At 45.1% G+C, this 15505-nt stretch overlaps 5 protein-coding genes across 5 annotated transcripts; 2 read left to right on the top strand and 3 right to left on the bottom strand.

Moving 5' to 3' along the window:
- Positions 1-4: 4 nt before the first annotated feature.
- LOC6501272 (glycerophosphodiester phosphodiesterase 1) lies at positions 5-2172 on the bottom strand. The gene is made up of 4 exons (XM_001954859.4): positions 1543-2172; positions 1312-1463; positions 868-1248; positions 5-804 (listed from the first exon to the last, which is right to left on the bottom strand). Exons 1-4 carry the CDS (start codon positions 1849-1851, stop codon positions 651-653), a joined length of 996 nt encoding a protein of 331 aa, XP_001954895.1. The 5' UTR covers positions 1852-2172; the 3' UTR covers positions 5-650.
- Positions 2173-2421: 249 nt separating this feature from the next.
- On the bottom strand, positions 2422-3765 carry LOC6501271 (trypsin-4). Its single transcript, XM_001954858.4, has 3 exons — positions 2866-3765; positions 2714-2754; positions 2422-2645 (listed from the first exon to the last, which is right to left on the bottom strand). Exons 1-3 carry the CDS (start codon positions 3474-3476, stop codon positions 2494-2496), a joined length of 804 nt encoding a protein of 267 aa, XP_001954894.1. The 5' UTR covers positions 3477-3765; the 3' UTR covers positions 2422-2493.
- Positions 3766-4100: 335 nt separating this feature from the next.
- On the top strand, positions 4101-12557 carry LOC6499310 (serine/threonine-protein kinase PAK 2). Its single transcript, XM_001954857.4, has 2 exons — positions 4101-6843; positions 10274-12557. Exon 1 carries the CDS (start codon positions 4887-4889, stop codon positions 6585-6587), a length of 1701 nt encoding a protein of 566 aa, XP_001954893.3. The 5' UTR covers positions 4101-4886; the 3' UTR covers positions 6588-6843; positions 10274-12557.
- On the bottom strand, positions 11940-14344 carry LOC6501270 (methionine synthase reductase). Its single transcript, XM_001954856.4, has 3 exons — positions 14251-14344; positions 14005-14195; positions 11940-13955 (listed from the first exon to the last, which is right to left on the bottom strand). Exons 2-3 carry the CDS (start codon positions 14122-14124, stop codon positions 12675-12677), a joined length of 1401 nt encoding a protein of 466 aa, XP_001954892.1. The 5' UTR covers positions 14125-14195; positions 14251-14344; the 3' UTR covers positions 11940-12674.
- On the top strand, positions 14304-15361 carry LOC6499311 (tetratricopeptide repeat protein 1). Its single transcript, XM_001954855.4, has 2 exons — positions 14304-14956; positions 15022-15361. Exons 1-2 carry the CDS (start codon positions 14445-14447, stop codon positions 15308-15310), a joined length of 801 nt encoding a protein of 266 aa, XP_001954891.1. The 5' UTR covers positions 14304-14444; the 3' UTR covers positions 15311-15361.
- The last annotated feature ends 144 nt before the right edge of the window (positions 15362-15505 follow it).

Genomic DNA, 15505 nt, shown 5'->3' with positions numbered 1-15505 from the left:
GAACTATCTTCGTAGGTATCTTTATTTCATTCGTATCGTTCGGATCATCTTTATCAGAGTATATTTTTTTTTTGGTATAGCGCTTCCAGATTGTTAAAACACAAGTAGAATAGACAAAAGACCTAATAGTATTTGGGGTTGGGACTGGTCTTGGACAAGTAATTGTGACTCCGATCGGCTAATAACATTGGGAATTATATAAAAGCGGCGCGGTTGTGTAGAGTATACATAAAAATGTATATAGCACGTCCAAAAAGGCAGGTGCCACATACGGCACTCCTAGAAATATCGTATATATAAGTCTATACCAATATCGAGAACACTAATATCAAATAAAGCATTATCAGATATAAAAATAACAAAAAAAAAGGAACGTAAAAATAAACTAAACACAGAGCATTCAAAATACATAAATAATACATAAAATCAGATAAATATACGCAAATCATAGCATTAAATCTCACTGGTACTGGTTCTGTCGGGTAATACTTTCTAAAGCTTCTACAAAAACGCAGGCCTACACACATAAAACGGTAGGTAGAAACGAATTGTTCTTATGGGCTAAGCGCTGCTGGCTAAATGCAAACAGTTTGTGCGATTGGGCGCCTTTTGTGTATTTTCGTTCGTTGTGCTTCCCCATGAGCCCCGTTCTAGGCATTCATCAGCAGGTGCGGTTCCGAACGCAGCGAGTCCGTAAGATACTGGATCTTCATGGTTCTCTGGAAGTATCGCTTCTCGTTGGGAGAGTTCACCATATAGACGATTGGACGAACGCCGACGTTGCGCCACAAATCGCCAATGTGTCTGCAAAGTGAAAAAATGTAGTTTAGTTGAGGTTCCTTCTTATATGTATATCAGAGTTCATACAGGTTAAACTCGTCTTTGCTGAGAAAGACGACACTGATTCCGATCACGGGGGCGATTATGTTGCGAAAGATTGCGCCGTAAATTGAGGTAATCAGAGTGGAGGATTTTAGGATGGCTAAGGATAGATAGGTTTCATGCCACAAGCCACAGATAATTTCCGGATGCAACTTGCGCAGCTGGTAGATGGCCAGCGGGGAACGACTTATGACTATGGTGCGCAGCGTGAAGTTCTCATTGGCGACCATGAACTTGTGCAGCTGATCAACAGTCCGGGCACTGTTGTCGTGTAGACGCAAAAAGACCGTAACTTGTGCAGCCTCCTCCTCCAAGAATTCGTTGAGCTGCCCCAGCGTGGCCACCGACTCCGCCTCGTACTGGGACCTGTGTGCGGTGAAATGTAGAAAAATGAAATACCAATTCCGGCTGATTTGCTTTGAGTCTCACCCCATCGGATGGTGCTCGGTGATATTCAACTTTTGCAGCTCCGCCAGCGGCTGCTGGGCCGCATTCACCCGCTTGGGGTTGGCCACCACGATTTCCCCGCACGATGTGAGGCAGGCATCGAGCAGCACGTTCCGATACCCACGTGTGAGGCACTGTGAAAAGAAATGGGTAGGGGTTGGTTAAGGGGATGGTATTGATTTTAGATTTACAACCACCGGCATATGACGTCACCTTTTTGATAGCCGCCTTCGAGTTCTCTGGCGCGTCGTAGCCGGCCGCCCGGTTGGCGATTGGCCAGTAGTTCGGCCTATCCTCCGGCGAACTGAGCAGGCTGAGGAGTCTCTTCTCGTTGGGACTCCGTTGCAGCTTCACGAACTTGGAGGCGATGCAGACGAGGAGCAGGGTCAGAGTGCACCACGGGATGGCCAGGTTGCAGAGCAGCCAGAGCAGGTTGAAGCAGAAGAGGAGCAGGCTCACCGAGCAGCACAGCAGCTGGTAAATCATCTTTACGGCTACCCACAAGCAGCGCCAGTAGGACATTCAGCACAGAGCTGCGTGGGGATGGGGTGGAGGCAGAGGTGATGGCGGAGTAGGTCGAGACTTTTCCTGCTCTATGGTGTCTGCCGAGTGTCTATTTTTACGCCCCGTCCGCCAGGCGCAATTACCCCAATTACAATGTGTGCCGCCACCGCTGCTGGTCCACTTTCGGCCGTTGGTCACTCCTCGCCTGCACCTATATCGCCTTTGTCCGGATCAAACGACACTTGGGGGCTAGTCTCGCCAATTTTAAGTCGTTGCGGGTTTTCGGTGACGCCTTCTGTTGAGGGTGGACAAACAGTATTTATTGTATTTTCGTGGTCTTCCATTCTCTTCTTCGTTTGGTAATCTCTCTCTGTTTTGTCTTCTCTGATTCTCTCTTCAGCGTTCCCAGATAGTTATCCTCCTTCCATGGTCACACTACCATGGCGGCATAATAATTTAAATTTAAAATTATCTTTGAACAAATTTAAAACCCCAATAGATTAAGATCGAATAATAATTTTAAATCTTATTAATTTTTTATGAACATTTTTTGATTATAACTAATCCAAATGAAAAAATATGGACAAATTATGATCTGTTCCTATTTTTCAAGTTTATTCCTTTACCAGTTTTAAGATCAATTACAATCAAAGCTTTATTTTACAGCTTGGCTAGCATGCGAATCCAGCGGCGAATAGTCGGGTGTGCGAGGCGTGTGTAGACTCCAGGATAATATGGATCCGCGCAGCCCACTCCCCAGGACACAATCCCAATGAGGGTTCCCCCAGACGTGATCGGACCACCACTGTCACCTAAAAAAAAGGTCATTAACAAGATATATTCAATAATCATGTGGAATATCAGCTAATTTTCTTCTCACCTTGACAAGCATCCGTGTTTCTAGCGGCGGCACAGAACATGCTGAAAAAAATTGATTATTAGGCGTTATTGACTCGTAATTGGTTTTTCCATAACAGACAGAAACGGAATCTGATAATTAAATTGTGGAAAGATTCGGATAGTTTTGCTTACGCTTCAGTAACTCCTCCATGATTACGCAGATCGTTGTGGCACCGCTCCTGGTTGACCGTTAGCACAGTGGTGCTCTTAAGCATTGACGATAACACGGGATTAGTGGTGCTCATGTGTCCCCAGCCGGAGACCACTGCCGGTACGTTTTCTCCGATAGCTTCTCCAATCGCTGGAAGCCGGATGGGTGCCACTTTTCCCAGGGGAGAGCTAAGGGCTCTGTCCGGGGTGCGCAGGAGCGCCACATCAAAGTTCATATCCGCCCGATCGTAAGAGGGATGTTTGTGAATTGACTTTATGGGTTGGACGCTTCCTCCGGAAGCACGGAATACACTTCCCTGCCGCAAGGTGAACTCGTTCGGCTGCCGTTCGTGGCCATCGATGCAGTGCGCGGCCGTAATAGCCCAGGATCCGGACAGGATCGAGGCACCGCAGATGTGAACTGATTGGCGGCGCAACGAAAGCTGGAACGGAAACTCTCCGTCGGCTGCTTCGCGCCCATTGACGATGCGGCTGTCCGGAGCACGCTGAGCTGCAGCTTCAGTATGAAGTGGGTGGGAGACCAGGATGAGCAGAGTCCCATATAACAACGGAATCGGGACAGAAGACTGCATGGCGCTGCTTATGGATGGAAACTAACCAGCGCAGGAAGCTGTTGGCCGATATATTCATTGGTGTTATCAATTTCGGTCGTTATCTAGACGGGTACACGGTTTCTGAAGAAGCTGCTCCGCCTAGTAATTAACCTTTGTCGAGTGGGTTTCCCGATTTGATGATTTTATTATTGTTAACAGCGCTGACGATGGCAATGAACTTCCGCAAGAGTACGGGGATATTCAAGAAGAAACTAATCCCAGTTGACTTCGTTAGGAGTCTAGTTGATTTTAGTTGATTGACTGAATTATTTAAACATTATAAGCATGAGTCAAAAGTAAACACTTCAGTTAGAAATATCAAACAGCTCAATTCAGAATTGTTATTTGTTCTTATAAATAAAAACAATGTTTTTTTATGAAAAAATTTCCATAAAAAAGGGATATCATGATGTTAAAACTATGCTCTAAAAAATAAACAAACTTAAATATATATAAATATATATTTTTAAAAAATATTAGTTTTTGAATAATTGGTTTTAAGTCGTTATATCCGATATACCATTCCGATTTAAAGCGATGTAGCGCTGCCAACCTGTCTCGAACACTTCCTAAAAACATCGCAAAGGAAATCTATCGTTCTCACGGATAATTAACAGGGTAGTGTCTGGTAACACTCAGATACAAGATACAAGTGCGACAGCGACAGCAAATACACGGCCGAGTGCAGCGCGATTGCAGCGAAGGAGAAAAACCAAGGAAGTTGTTGATTGCAGAGGCAGCCCAGACCTGCTAAAAATTAAAAAAAAAAAATAAAAAAGAGTGAAACCGCTCTGTCGCGCACGGTTTTACGGCTGAAGATGGCTCCAAGGAGCGGCTAAATAGACTTCGACTCGGCCTGTTTTAGCTAAAACAACAAGCTACTCTAAAAGAACAAGACGGCGACGGCGACGGCCACTCCTTTTGTGTCCGACTCCGAGATGTGTGCGTGTTCGTGTTCGTGTCCGCGTCCGCCTTTGTGTGTTTGTTAAAACTTGTGATTGCTGAATAAATTAGGGCTGCAAATATCGTAATTAGCAGTGCGGGCGACTATAAAAAGTGAAAATCTTCTGCGTTTTTCGTTCGTCTGCAGAAACTACAGCTACAGTTAGAGATAAGAAGAGCTCACACACACACACACACGTAGACAGCGCAGAACAGAAGTGGTGTGCGTGCGTGTGAATGTGTTTATGACTCACGGCTGGCCAGCGAGAGGGAGTAGGAAAGAGAGAGAGAGAGCGAGAGTGGCTTAATCTACCTACGGCAACAAAGCGAGCTCAAAACAACAACAAATCGCCGACTGAAGAATAGAATTTCCCAAGTTGAGCGGAACTAATCGACGTTGAAGGAAAAATTCTACGCGAGTCCCACGCACAGCACACTAGCAGGACCATGAGTTTCACTAAGTGGTTCAAGAAGAAGGAGCAGATCTCGGAGATCGGCGCCCCCACCAACTTCCAGCGGCACTTCCATGTGTCCCGCAATCAAGAGACGGGCGACCTGGAGGGTCTGCCGGCCCCCTGGGTGCGGCTGATGAACTCACAGATCACCAGGGACGAGCAGGACAAGAATCCGGATGCGGCGTACCATGCCGTCAAGTACTACAACTACTCCATCAAGAAGAAGGAGAACGAAGTGTTCAAGCCCTTCATCACCGAAGACGTGATCCACGAGGAGTCCAAAGAAATCGAGAACTATGTCAACTACAAGAACAAGCACAAGTCGCAGGATCCGGAGAAGTCGGACGACGATGGAACCGCCACAGAGAGCAGCAGCGGCTGCGGCTCCTCGGCGGGCAACAGCAACAGCAGCAGCATCAACGACAGCAGCCAGCAGTCGGCGGTGCCACTGGATGCCCTGGAAGAGGTCTTCAAGGAGCTGAAATCCAGCCTGGAACACCGCGAGACCTTGAAGGCGACACCACAGCCGCTTCAAGAGCCACCACCAGTGCCGCCCAAAAAATCACCCCACGCCATGGCTCCCAAACCGCAAATAAAGCCCAAGCCCCGGGTAACCCAGAAGTTCTCGCGCACCTCCGACCTGCGGCGGGACGAGGACGGCGAACACCCGCACAAGGTCAACACAGACACGATCATCATCAAGCCGGCGGCACCCGGCCAGCACATAGACGCCGGTGGCGATGACAACCCGGACGAGACGATACTCCGCCGGTCGAAGGAGAAGCGGACGCAGAAAACCGACGCCGAGATCTACGATGAGCTGCGAGCCATCTGCAATCCCGAGGATCCCCGCGAGCGATACAAGACTACCCAGGAAGTGGGCAAAGGTGCCTCCGGAATCGTGTTCATCGCTGGCGACCTACAGAACGAGTCGCAAGTGGCCGTCAAGACGATCGACATGAAGAACCAGTCCTCCAAGGACCTAATCCTCACCGAAATCCGGGTGCTGAAAGACTTCAATCACAAGAATCTGGTGAACTTCTTGGATGCCTACCTGTTGGAGCCCGAGGATCAGTTGTGGGTGGTCATGGAGTACATGGACGGCGGCCCGCTCACCGACGTCGTCACCGAGACTGTGATGAAGGAGCGCCAGATCGCCTGTGTCTGCCGCGAGGTGCTCTACGCCATCAGCTTCCTGCACGCCAAGGGCATCATCCACCGGGACATCAAGTCGGACAACGTGCTGCTCGGCATGGACGGGTGCGTGAAGGTGACTGACTTTGGCTTCTGCGCCAACATCGAGGGCGACGAGAAGCGACAGACGATGGTGGGCACTCCGTACTGGATGGCGCCCGAGGTGGTCACGCGCAAGAAGTACGGCAAGAAGGTGGACATCTGGTCCATCGGCATCATGGCCATCGAGATGATCGAGGGCCAGCCGCCATATCTGTACGAAACTCCGCTCCGCGCCCTCTACTTGATTGCCGCCAACGGTCGGCCGGACATCAAGAGCTGGGAGAAGCTCAGTCCAAATCTGCAGGACTTCCTGGACCGCTGCCTCCAGGTGGAGGTGGATCGCCGGGCCACTGCCGACGAGCTGCTCTGCCATCCATTCCTCAACGACTGCAGCGAGGTCAAGGCGCTGGTGCCCAACATCAAGGCGGCCAAGAAAGTCCTTCGTCGCAATGTATAGTTGCTGTGCAATCACCGTGCGGCCAGGCTGCTCTACGCGTGATCGGGACTGGAATTGGGACTGGGACTGGGACTGGAGTGGGGCCTGCCCTTGTGAATAATGAGTTTTCAAATGTAAATTTATTTTGTGTGGACGCAACCGGAACTGGAACTGTAACTGGAACAGAATGCTGACCGTAGTCTTTGTAGTGTGTAACGTACAACCATAGAAATAGCGAGATCAGGACTAGGACTCTGCCACTCCCCGTCGAAATCAGGTAAGTCCCAAAGACCCGCTCATTTTCAGGTAGTAGCCTACCCTGATTATTCATGCAAAGTGATCTGCGTTTCGACGGAAACCTTTTCGCAACCACACATGAGGAAACAAAACAGAGGCAGTGGTCGGTTATAAGTCGGCCCTAGTGAATTGGCCTGAAAAGTAGTCAAATGACCAGGCCTGAACAGCGATAGTTGGGCTATCTAAACATGCTTAATCAGTAATCAGTTAGTAGCTCCGGTTTAACCAACAAACTGAAAGCGATCAAGGTCGCGTAGGAGCACGAGGTTTTTGATTTAAAAACTACATATTTTCTGAAAGGGTTTAGCAAATAAATATCAGAAATGTTATAAAAGCGAATGTCATTAGTGGTTTACTCATAATACAACTCATTTTAGAAAATGAAATGTGGTTTAGAAGATAATCTTTAATAAAGTGACTAGTTCTAACTTTTCATTGCACTTTCATGCATGAATCCTTAGGGATTCGCAACGGTCGTAGTTCATTACATTGTGCCGTTATTCGGGAGACATCTCTTTCAGCAGCCATCTCTTTCACTTGCCTCTGCTATTACGTATATATTTAATAAAGTGACTAGTTCTAACTTTTCATTGCCCTTTCATGCATGAGTCCTTAAGGATTCGCTACCTGTCGTTAGTTTGGCATTACTTTCTTACGAAAGCATTGTGCCGTTATTCGGGAGACATCTCTTTCAGCTGCCATCTCTTTCACTTACCTCACCTATTACGTGTGTTACGTACAGAGAGTTTTGTGTTTGTTGTTTTTTTTTGTGCATACAGACATCCCCATTGAAGACTGACAATGAACCAAAAACGAATGGGAAGACGCTGCAGAAACAACAACAAATAACACTAAGTACGCAATTTAACACGCTCGTTCGCATTTCCTGTTTGGAATATCGCTTTGTCTGGCCGGCCAAAAAAAAAAATATTCATACATCATAATGGTATAACGGAAAAACAAAACTTTAATTCACAGACAGACCAAACACCCACACTGAAACACCAATTGTATCTTTATAGGCCTTATCAGGGGGATACACACTCTATAAGTGATATTGTAAGTCCCCAGCAAGTTGGGGAACAGTTGCAGAAATAATCAAATTCCTAGAACGATTTTTGTGCTTTTTTTTTTTGGAGAAGATAAGCAAGGCACTCAGGAGAGATGGTGGTGGCAGGGTGGAAAGTAAAGTCGGCCTGGCCTGGCCTGGGTGTGTTCCGTTCCTGCCACACAAAGAATGAGAGTATGTATCGTTCCATGGGCTCCTCTTTCTTCTTTCTTCATTCCACTTTCCTCTGTCTTCGGCGGGTCTTCTTCGCTCAACCTCCCACTTACTCAATTTAATTGCTGGCACTGCAACGGACAAGAAACAAAAAAAAAACAAAACTGCAGCGGGGGGACTGCAGCGACGCGACGTCGCGTCTTCTCTGGCTATTTTTATCCACTCCCCCACTCCCACTTTCGCGTATGTCTTGTGTCCTCCCTCCCTCCCCCCATACCCCCACTCAAGCTCGGGCCCCAACTCCTACCGGTCTTCTCTAGGCTCTTTATTTGTTTATATTAGTGATGTACACTTTTGCTTTCCGTTTTGCGTTCCGCGATACTTAGCGGGCCGAGAAAGAGAAGGAAACTCTTCATGTGCCGTCTTCCATTTCCTGGAAGCTGGAAAGAAGAGAGAGAGGGATTTTCCACATGGGAATTTCTCGCCAATATTGAAATGTGTTCTACGATTTTCTTCCGACCGTTCCGATCTGTATCTGTGCTAAAAGACTGGTGGCGGTACCAGAGGTCCAAAGTACAACTCTGCCAGAGAGAGAGAGAGAGGGAGGGAGTGAAAGGGCCTTCGTGGATCCCCACCGACATTGAAATGTGGAGTCTCTAGCGAGCGACGCCCCAAGAGCCAAGACCCGGCCAATAATGACTAAACCACTCACTAGCATGTAGTTCGATTTCGAATGGCGCCGCCAAATGATAATTTCACCTTGCGCTAAAGGTTTTCGTTTTCGGCAGCCCCCCATCCCCACCATGCGTGTGTGTGTGTGTGTCTCGTTTATTGAACCACACAAGTTTGTTTTTTTGTTTTTTTCATGGTAGCTATGCGGAATTTCAAATGAATCATCCAGTACTTTTGGGGGTTTCGCATTTTTTTTCCCCCTCCCACAAGCCAAAGGGGTGTTTTATTTCTTTTTTTACATACACATGGCTGTGTGTACATCTTTAATGCTCTCCCACCCCTCCCCCCGGTTGGATCACGCAAGCCGCCAATGCAAATTATAATGAATCCGCTTTAGCAACACTCTCGAGCGAACGTTTTGTCAGAGTTTCAATGTCTGCGGCAGACTCATCCATATCCATATCCATACATACATCCATACACAAAGGCATCCCATCCATGCACTCGCTGGGCTGCACTCACAAGTGCGCTAAACGTGGAAGCAAGTTATATTATATTATTGTCGGATCGACTCATTGGATCGTAATGTAATGCATTTTAACACGATCCACAATCATATTCCGAATGAGGTTGGGGCTCGTGAAACTTCTATCGCTATTCCATTCTCTCTCAGAGTCTGAATCTGTTTTCATTTTTCTGTCAATGGAAAATTGTAGGGAAAACTCTGAAAACAAGCGCTTGAATTGAAATCCAAGCGTGACGATGGAGCCGAGTGCTCCCGCTTCACATGCCGATAAATATAAAAAATTACTGCGCTGATAATTGATCCTCTCTCCCATGCCCCATGCCATAACAATAGCCACTACTTTGGGATCCCCGCTTTATATGCGACACACTTGCTAATGACAGAGGTCAGGAGACAGGAGACAGGGGACAGGGCGGGCAGCAAAATGGGCAACCAAAACCCGGAGAACCTCGTTCCAAACCATCGTCGCTTATAAATGGAACTGATAATGCATTATTAATTATATTATGCAGTTCGCCTGACCTCAACCCCCTCGTCAAGGCTTACCTGGCTGGCCTGAGTGGACATCTATTTTTAACGAGCTCTTCGCCTTCACATAATCAGCTGGTTGGATCAAAAGCGCTGATAAGGAGTAAGGGTTCTGCTGATAACGTCACATTTGTATGATTAATAAATATATTTTTCGCCTGGCCAACAAATGGTATTTTCGAGCACCCATTTGAGTTTGTGGCAACATTTCTTATAGTATTCCGTAGATAGAATAACTTTTAAGTCAAAATACAAATTTTATCAAACATGGAGCGGATTTTATTTGTGTGCCCATGGGCGTATATAGTCTAGGTCGTGTGTTCAGGGTTACGGCAATTACTATAGGTCGAGATGTTAATTATTGCGCTGCCATTTTCCTCTTTCTTTTCTGCCTCAGTGCAGAGAATAATTTAAAAGCCAGAATTTAAAATATTAACCATATATTTTTCTTATTTTTTGCAGCACGTGAAACCATTTATGGAGAGGAGGACGGAAATTGAGTTAAATTTTCCTGCTGGATCCACCTCGCACTGGTCGCAAAATTATCAGATGACAGCGGGGAGGAGTTATCGCTTAGATTAGATTGTCGTCCTATGGCAAATTAGCCTTACTTCGTACATTGCGCCAATGTATATTACCACGCACACAAGCACGCACATATGATATACATAGATACTGTATTATTAACTGTATGGAATTAAGTTGGTCTACTCCTTATATACCCTTATATATACATAATTGTGATTTAAGCGATTTTATCAAATCTGCATTATGCAATTCTACATAAAATTCGTCTTAGTCTGTAAGTGCAACCGTACCCTAACCAGAGAGAGATCATGCAATACTTGTTTGTAAATTACCAAAAAAAAAAAAACGAGAAAAAAATAAGAAAACTAAAAAAAAGCAAAGGCGATAAATATAGCGAGTGGAAATGATTGTAACAAGTGCCATTAGGACTAGAGCTAGCAGCAGCAAGCGACGCATCAGCAGCAACAAGCACAAAACTGAGAAATTATCTCCACAATTCGATATGTCTTTCCCACAAAGAACAGATATACCAGATATCATTACAGATAGCTAATTAATTAGAAAACTAGCCGGAGCATGTATATTAGCTGATATTCACCGACAGGATTGAGAGATAACTAATTGATATTCCATTTTAAATAAGTACAAAGTTGAGACTAACCGAAATACATATATATTATATATGAAACAAAGAACAGAATAGACAGACTTTCCCCTGTTCCTTCCCTGTCAGGTTTTGCCATAAGCGTATATATTTTTAACCAAAACCTTATCACAATAGAGCTGTTTTACATCTAACCGTATAATGAATGTGTCAAAGCTAATGGAGCTAACGATAGCACAGTATATCCTTATCGAGAGGATGCATATACTACACCTAGTCCCATCGGGAATTACGAGCAATGCCAAACATCAAAATGGAATGAGGGAGAACTTCTTCATATAATTAATCGTGTAGCCAAAATATTTTCGTTTCTAATTCGTCTTTTTAGTTCAATTTTGATGCTATCTTCCCATCATCCCAATAAATATTCGGAAAGAGTGTCCATGGCTAGTCGCTATTCTCTCAGAGCCCGGCTAAATAGGGCTTTGCTTAAAATACAACGAAGGAGGAACTAAATTATTGGCTTTTATTAAATGTTATGTAGTAGGGGCTAGGGATTATCTTTTGCTTGCAATTCGGACATTTAGTATCACATTGATTGATTGCTGCTGCTGCAGATCGGTTCATAGTTAAATTTTTATATTAAAACAAAAATTGATCATTTTTTGGCCTAAAATTAATGCATCCATAATTTTCAAAGAGCTTACATACCTTACCGATTAATCGAAAATATACTTGATTTTCTTAGTTTAGCTTAAATGAGTATTAGACAAGTCAACGAACGGTAGTATTGTTGTAAGGACATAAATGACAGAGAGAGTACAGTAACAAAAGGAAAAAGGATTTGAAAAGGACCTTTTTGGTAACCGAGACATACCCGACTTTACATATTCGCCAACGCATTTAAGACGAACGCAAATATTGCAATTATTAAAGTAAAAACGTAAACGAAACTTAAGTCTTCAAATAAAAAAGAAAGAACAACAAGAGGTAGCATAATTTTTTATACGAAACTTTTATTGCAATTGTAAAGATATGTACGAGTGTGAAGAGTGAAGCCGAAATCAATTTTGATCGATTCGTAATTATATTAATATACACGACCAGGATTGGCGCTATTTCAATTATAACTTAAACGTAGTTAAAATACAGAATGCATATTAATGTGCAAGGTCACCGCAAGGGCCGACTTGCCAAAATAAACTTTAAACAGTATATGATAAACAGTACGCAGATATCGGTATATAGAAAAGGCGGAGAGCGAACGAAAAATAACGATTATTTATCAAATTAATGGTTGCTTTAATTCTAGCAAACTGAGCAAATTCCCACAATAAGTTCTTTACGTTTAATGTACACATTTATTTTTCGCTTTGAATCCTAAGTCGTAATCGTATATTCTACCGCTATTTAGAGTTATTATTTTTTCGATTTACCAGTTAAGTGTACCTTACGCACCGACCCAAAACCCATTTAGTTCTCGTAATCGTAATCGCCCCCATCCATTTTGAACATTGAAGGAGATCCTTCACAACTGTATGTATTTAGTTTAGACTGCACTGTAATTTTTATTTTGTGTTGTTAAATATATCGTTATTTACTTATTCGACCAAAGCCAGTGTTTTTTCTTCTAATCTAATTACAGCTCATTTATTTTCAGTGACAAGTATTTAAATATTAAGACAACAACAAATCTACTTTCAACCGGAGAACTCCTACTTAGTACTTACTTTATAGCCAGACATCCTCGCGGTATTTGCCTTGCGCTCTTAGCTCCTTGAGCTTTTGTGCCGCCTCTTCCTCACTGAGCTGCAGAGCTGTCTGGAGGCACTTTATCAAGCCCCCAGCAATAGACTGCGATATTTTGGCACCGTCAGCACATACATAGAGCACAGTATTGGGTTGCAATAGCAAGGCGACCAGCTCCTCCGAATCCTCCTCCAGCAGCTGTTGCACGTAGCAGGGAGACTCTCCACGCGATTGACACATGCGAAGTCGCTCCAGCACTGAGGTTAGCTGCCAGACTAGCAGTTGGTCTAGATTCAGAGTAGCCCTCGTTGTCTTGGCGCTTAAATACAGCCACGTTTTTCCTATTTCCCTTGGCGACTGTTGGCTTATGAGCTGTTCTTTGTGGGACAGGAAGCCGAGGAAAGGAGCTACGCCCGTACCAACAGCGATCAGAATTTGATTGCTGGAAAGGTCGTCCTCTGTGTATCGGAAATTATTGCTTAGCCGAGGATAAATAACAACTTCAGTGGGTTCTCCGTTTTCGACTTTTTGGGCTTTCGATTCCAACATGCTGGTTGTGACTCCAGGTTTGTATTTGAGGATCGAGTAGATTATCTGCAGCTCCTGGGGTCCGCTCGCCAAAGGACTATTGGAAAGTGAATAAGGACGTGGCAATAGCCTTGGTAAGTGCTCGACCAGGAAGGCTAGGGATGGTCTGCAGGTGGCACACAGCTCCAGAATGTTCAAAAAGCGCAGTCCTCGCTCTAAAACAAGTTCACTGTAGGAAGAGGCGGCCTGCTTTGAAGAAAGGCAAGCCAGGAAAGATCGTTCCTTTTCATTGTCAGTGAAACCAGCCAACGCGCTGAGAAACTGCTTCTGTGGAACAGCATTGAGGGCCAGGCAGTGGGTAAGGATCTCCCGAGGACTCGTTGTCTGCGGAATATGGGCTGGAACTTTGGCGCTTTTTTTGGCACACTTAAGAGCCAGCTTTACGCTGCACATCGTATCTGCCTTTGAGACCAGCTCAAGGCGATCTAGGAACTCATCCACAAGTTTCCCATCATTGCTTGGCAAAACGGCGATGGTGTCTCCTGGTTGGAACTCAAATAAATCCGGGGAATCCAGCGTAAGCTCTACCACGCGTTTTGTTGCTGTTGCCTCATCGTCGGGAACGAGAACGTCGCTCTTTCTTATCGCCACTGCCCTCGGCTGACACCCTGGCCGAACAAATGGGAATTTCAAAAGTTCTCCGCATCTCAGCTGTGCACATGCTTCCGTTGGTGCCTGCAAATAAGTGGTTTAGACACCTTCTACATCTGTGAACAGTTCTTACAAGCTCCGAGTCACTGAAATGGACTTCCAAATTTCCATCCAGAGGCTTAGCGGGAATGTATTCATTCAAAATGTAGGCTTCTATGTCAATGTTTCCCAAACTTGGCGATTCAGACGTCATGGTTCAGAATGGGAGAAGTTCCTTTTAGATTCCTACCAGTCAGTGTTGGCGGATTTAACGTCAGAAATGAGCTGGATTATAAATACAATTTATTGATATGATTTGGGAAAAGATTGTTTTTTTTACAATGCTTTTAATTCCAGAATTATTATTATTAGTCTTCTGGTAAAGTATGCGCCAAGTAAAGCCAAAAAAAGGGGCAACACTGGCAAGCACAGCCGTCTTGTCATCGATAGGCAACGTCATCGGTGGGCATGAGGCACTATTTGTTGCTGTCCAAGCGAAATTTCCAGTAAACACACCTAGAATTAAATGCCAATATGACAGACCCCAACAGCGACGACGAGTTCCAGGATGCCCTAGGCGACCAGGTCACCGGACATGAGGAAACTGCCCCGCAGCTGGATGAGGAAGATGTGGACAAGATTGTGGAGCAACAAAGCCAGTTGAGTCTTAGCGAAGAGAACGAGCATTCGGCTGCAGGGGATGGTGCAGATGGGACAAAAAATCCGATTGACGCAGAGCTTTCAGTTGAGGAGCTGCGTGAGCTGGAGAAGGACTTGAGCCCCGAGCAACTGGAGGCGAACAAGGAACAAGCCAACAAACTTAAGCTGGAGGGGAATGAGCTGTTCAAAAACGACCAGGCGGACGGTGCCGTCAAAGTGTACACAGAGGCCTTGAATGTGTGCCCCTCAGACAACACAAGGGAGCGAGCTGTGCTGTTTGGCAACAGAGCCGCCGCCAAGATGAAGCTAGAGGCTAACAAATCTGCCATTGACGACTGCACAAAGGCCATCGAACTATGGCCGGAGTACCTACGTGCTCTGCTCAGGTTATTCAGACTCTTTAAGTCAGTATAGGGATGAAACTAATGGTATTTTTCGTTCTATATTACAGGCGCGCCAAGCTCTACGAACAAGACGACAAACCTGACGAGGCACTGGCAGACTACAAAAAAGTATCTGAGCTCGATCCCGGCCAGAGGGAAGCGCGCGAGGCTCTGGTACGCCTGCCGCCCATAATTAATGAGCGAAACGAAAAGCTCAAGACCGAAATGATGTCAAATCTAAAAAATCTGGGAAACATGATTTTGCGACCCTTTGGCCTATCTACTCAAAACTTTCAAATGCAACAGGATCCTAATACAGGTTCCTATTCCATAAACTTCAACCAAAACCCTAGCTAGTTAAGAGTGGTACCTTGAGTCTTAGAAAAAATAAAACTGTTTTAAGCCTAATGCAAAAATAAGTATTCAAAAATCTGATTATGTGGGATAAATTTGATGAAATTCTAATGAAGGAATTATAAACGGTTAATAGAATGTGATGTTGTAACTAATCCCTAATGATAAAGCCAAACTTTAATTTTGTGGTACCAATAT

The sequence above is a fragment of the Drosophila ananassae genome, chromosome 2L, assembly GCF_017639315.1.
Source record: "Drosophila ananassae strain 14024-0371.13 chromosome 2L, ASM1763931v2, whole genome shotgun sequence".
NCBI lineage: Eukaryota > Metazoa > Arthropoda > Insecta > Diptera > Drosophilidae > Drosophila > Drosophila ananassae.
Note: the sequence above shows the minus strand (reverse complement) of the source record. Positions and strands in the feature narration are given on the sequence as shown.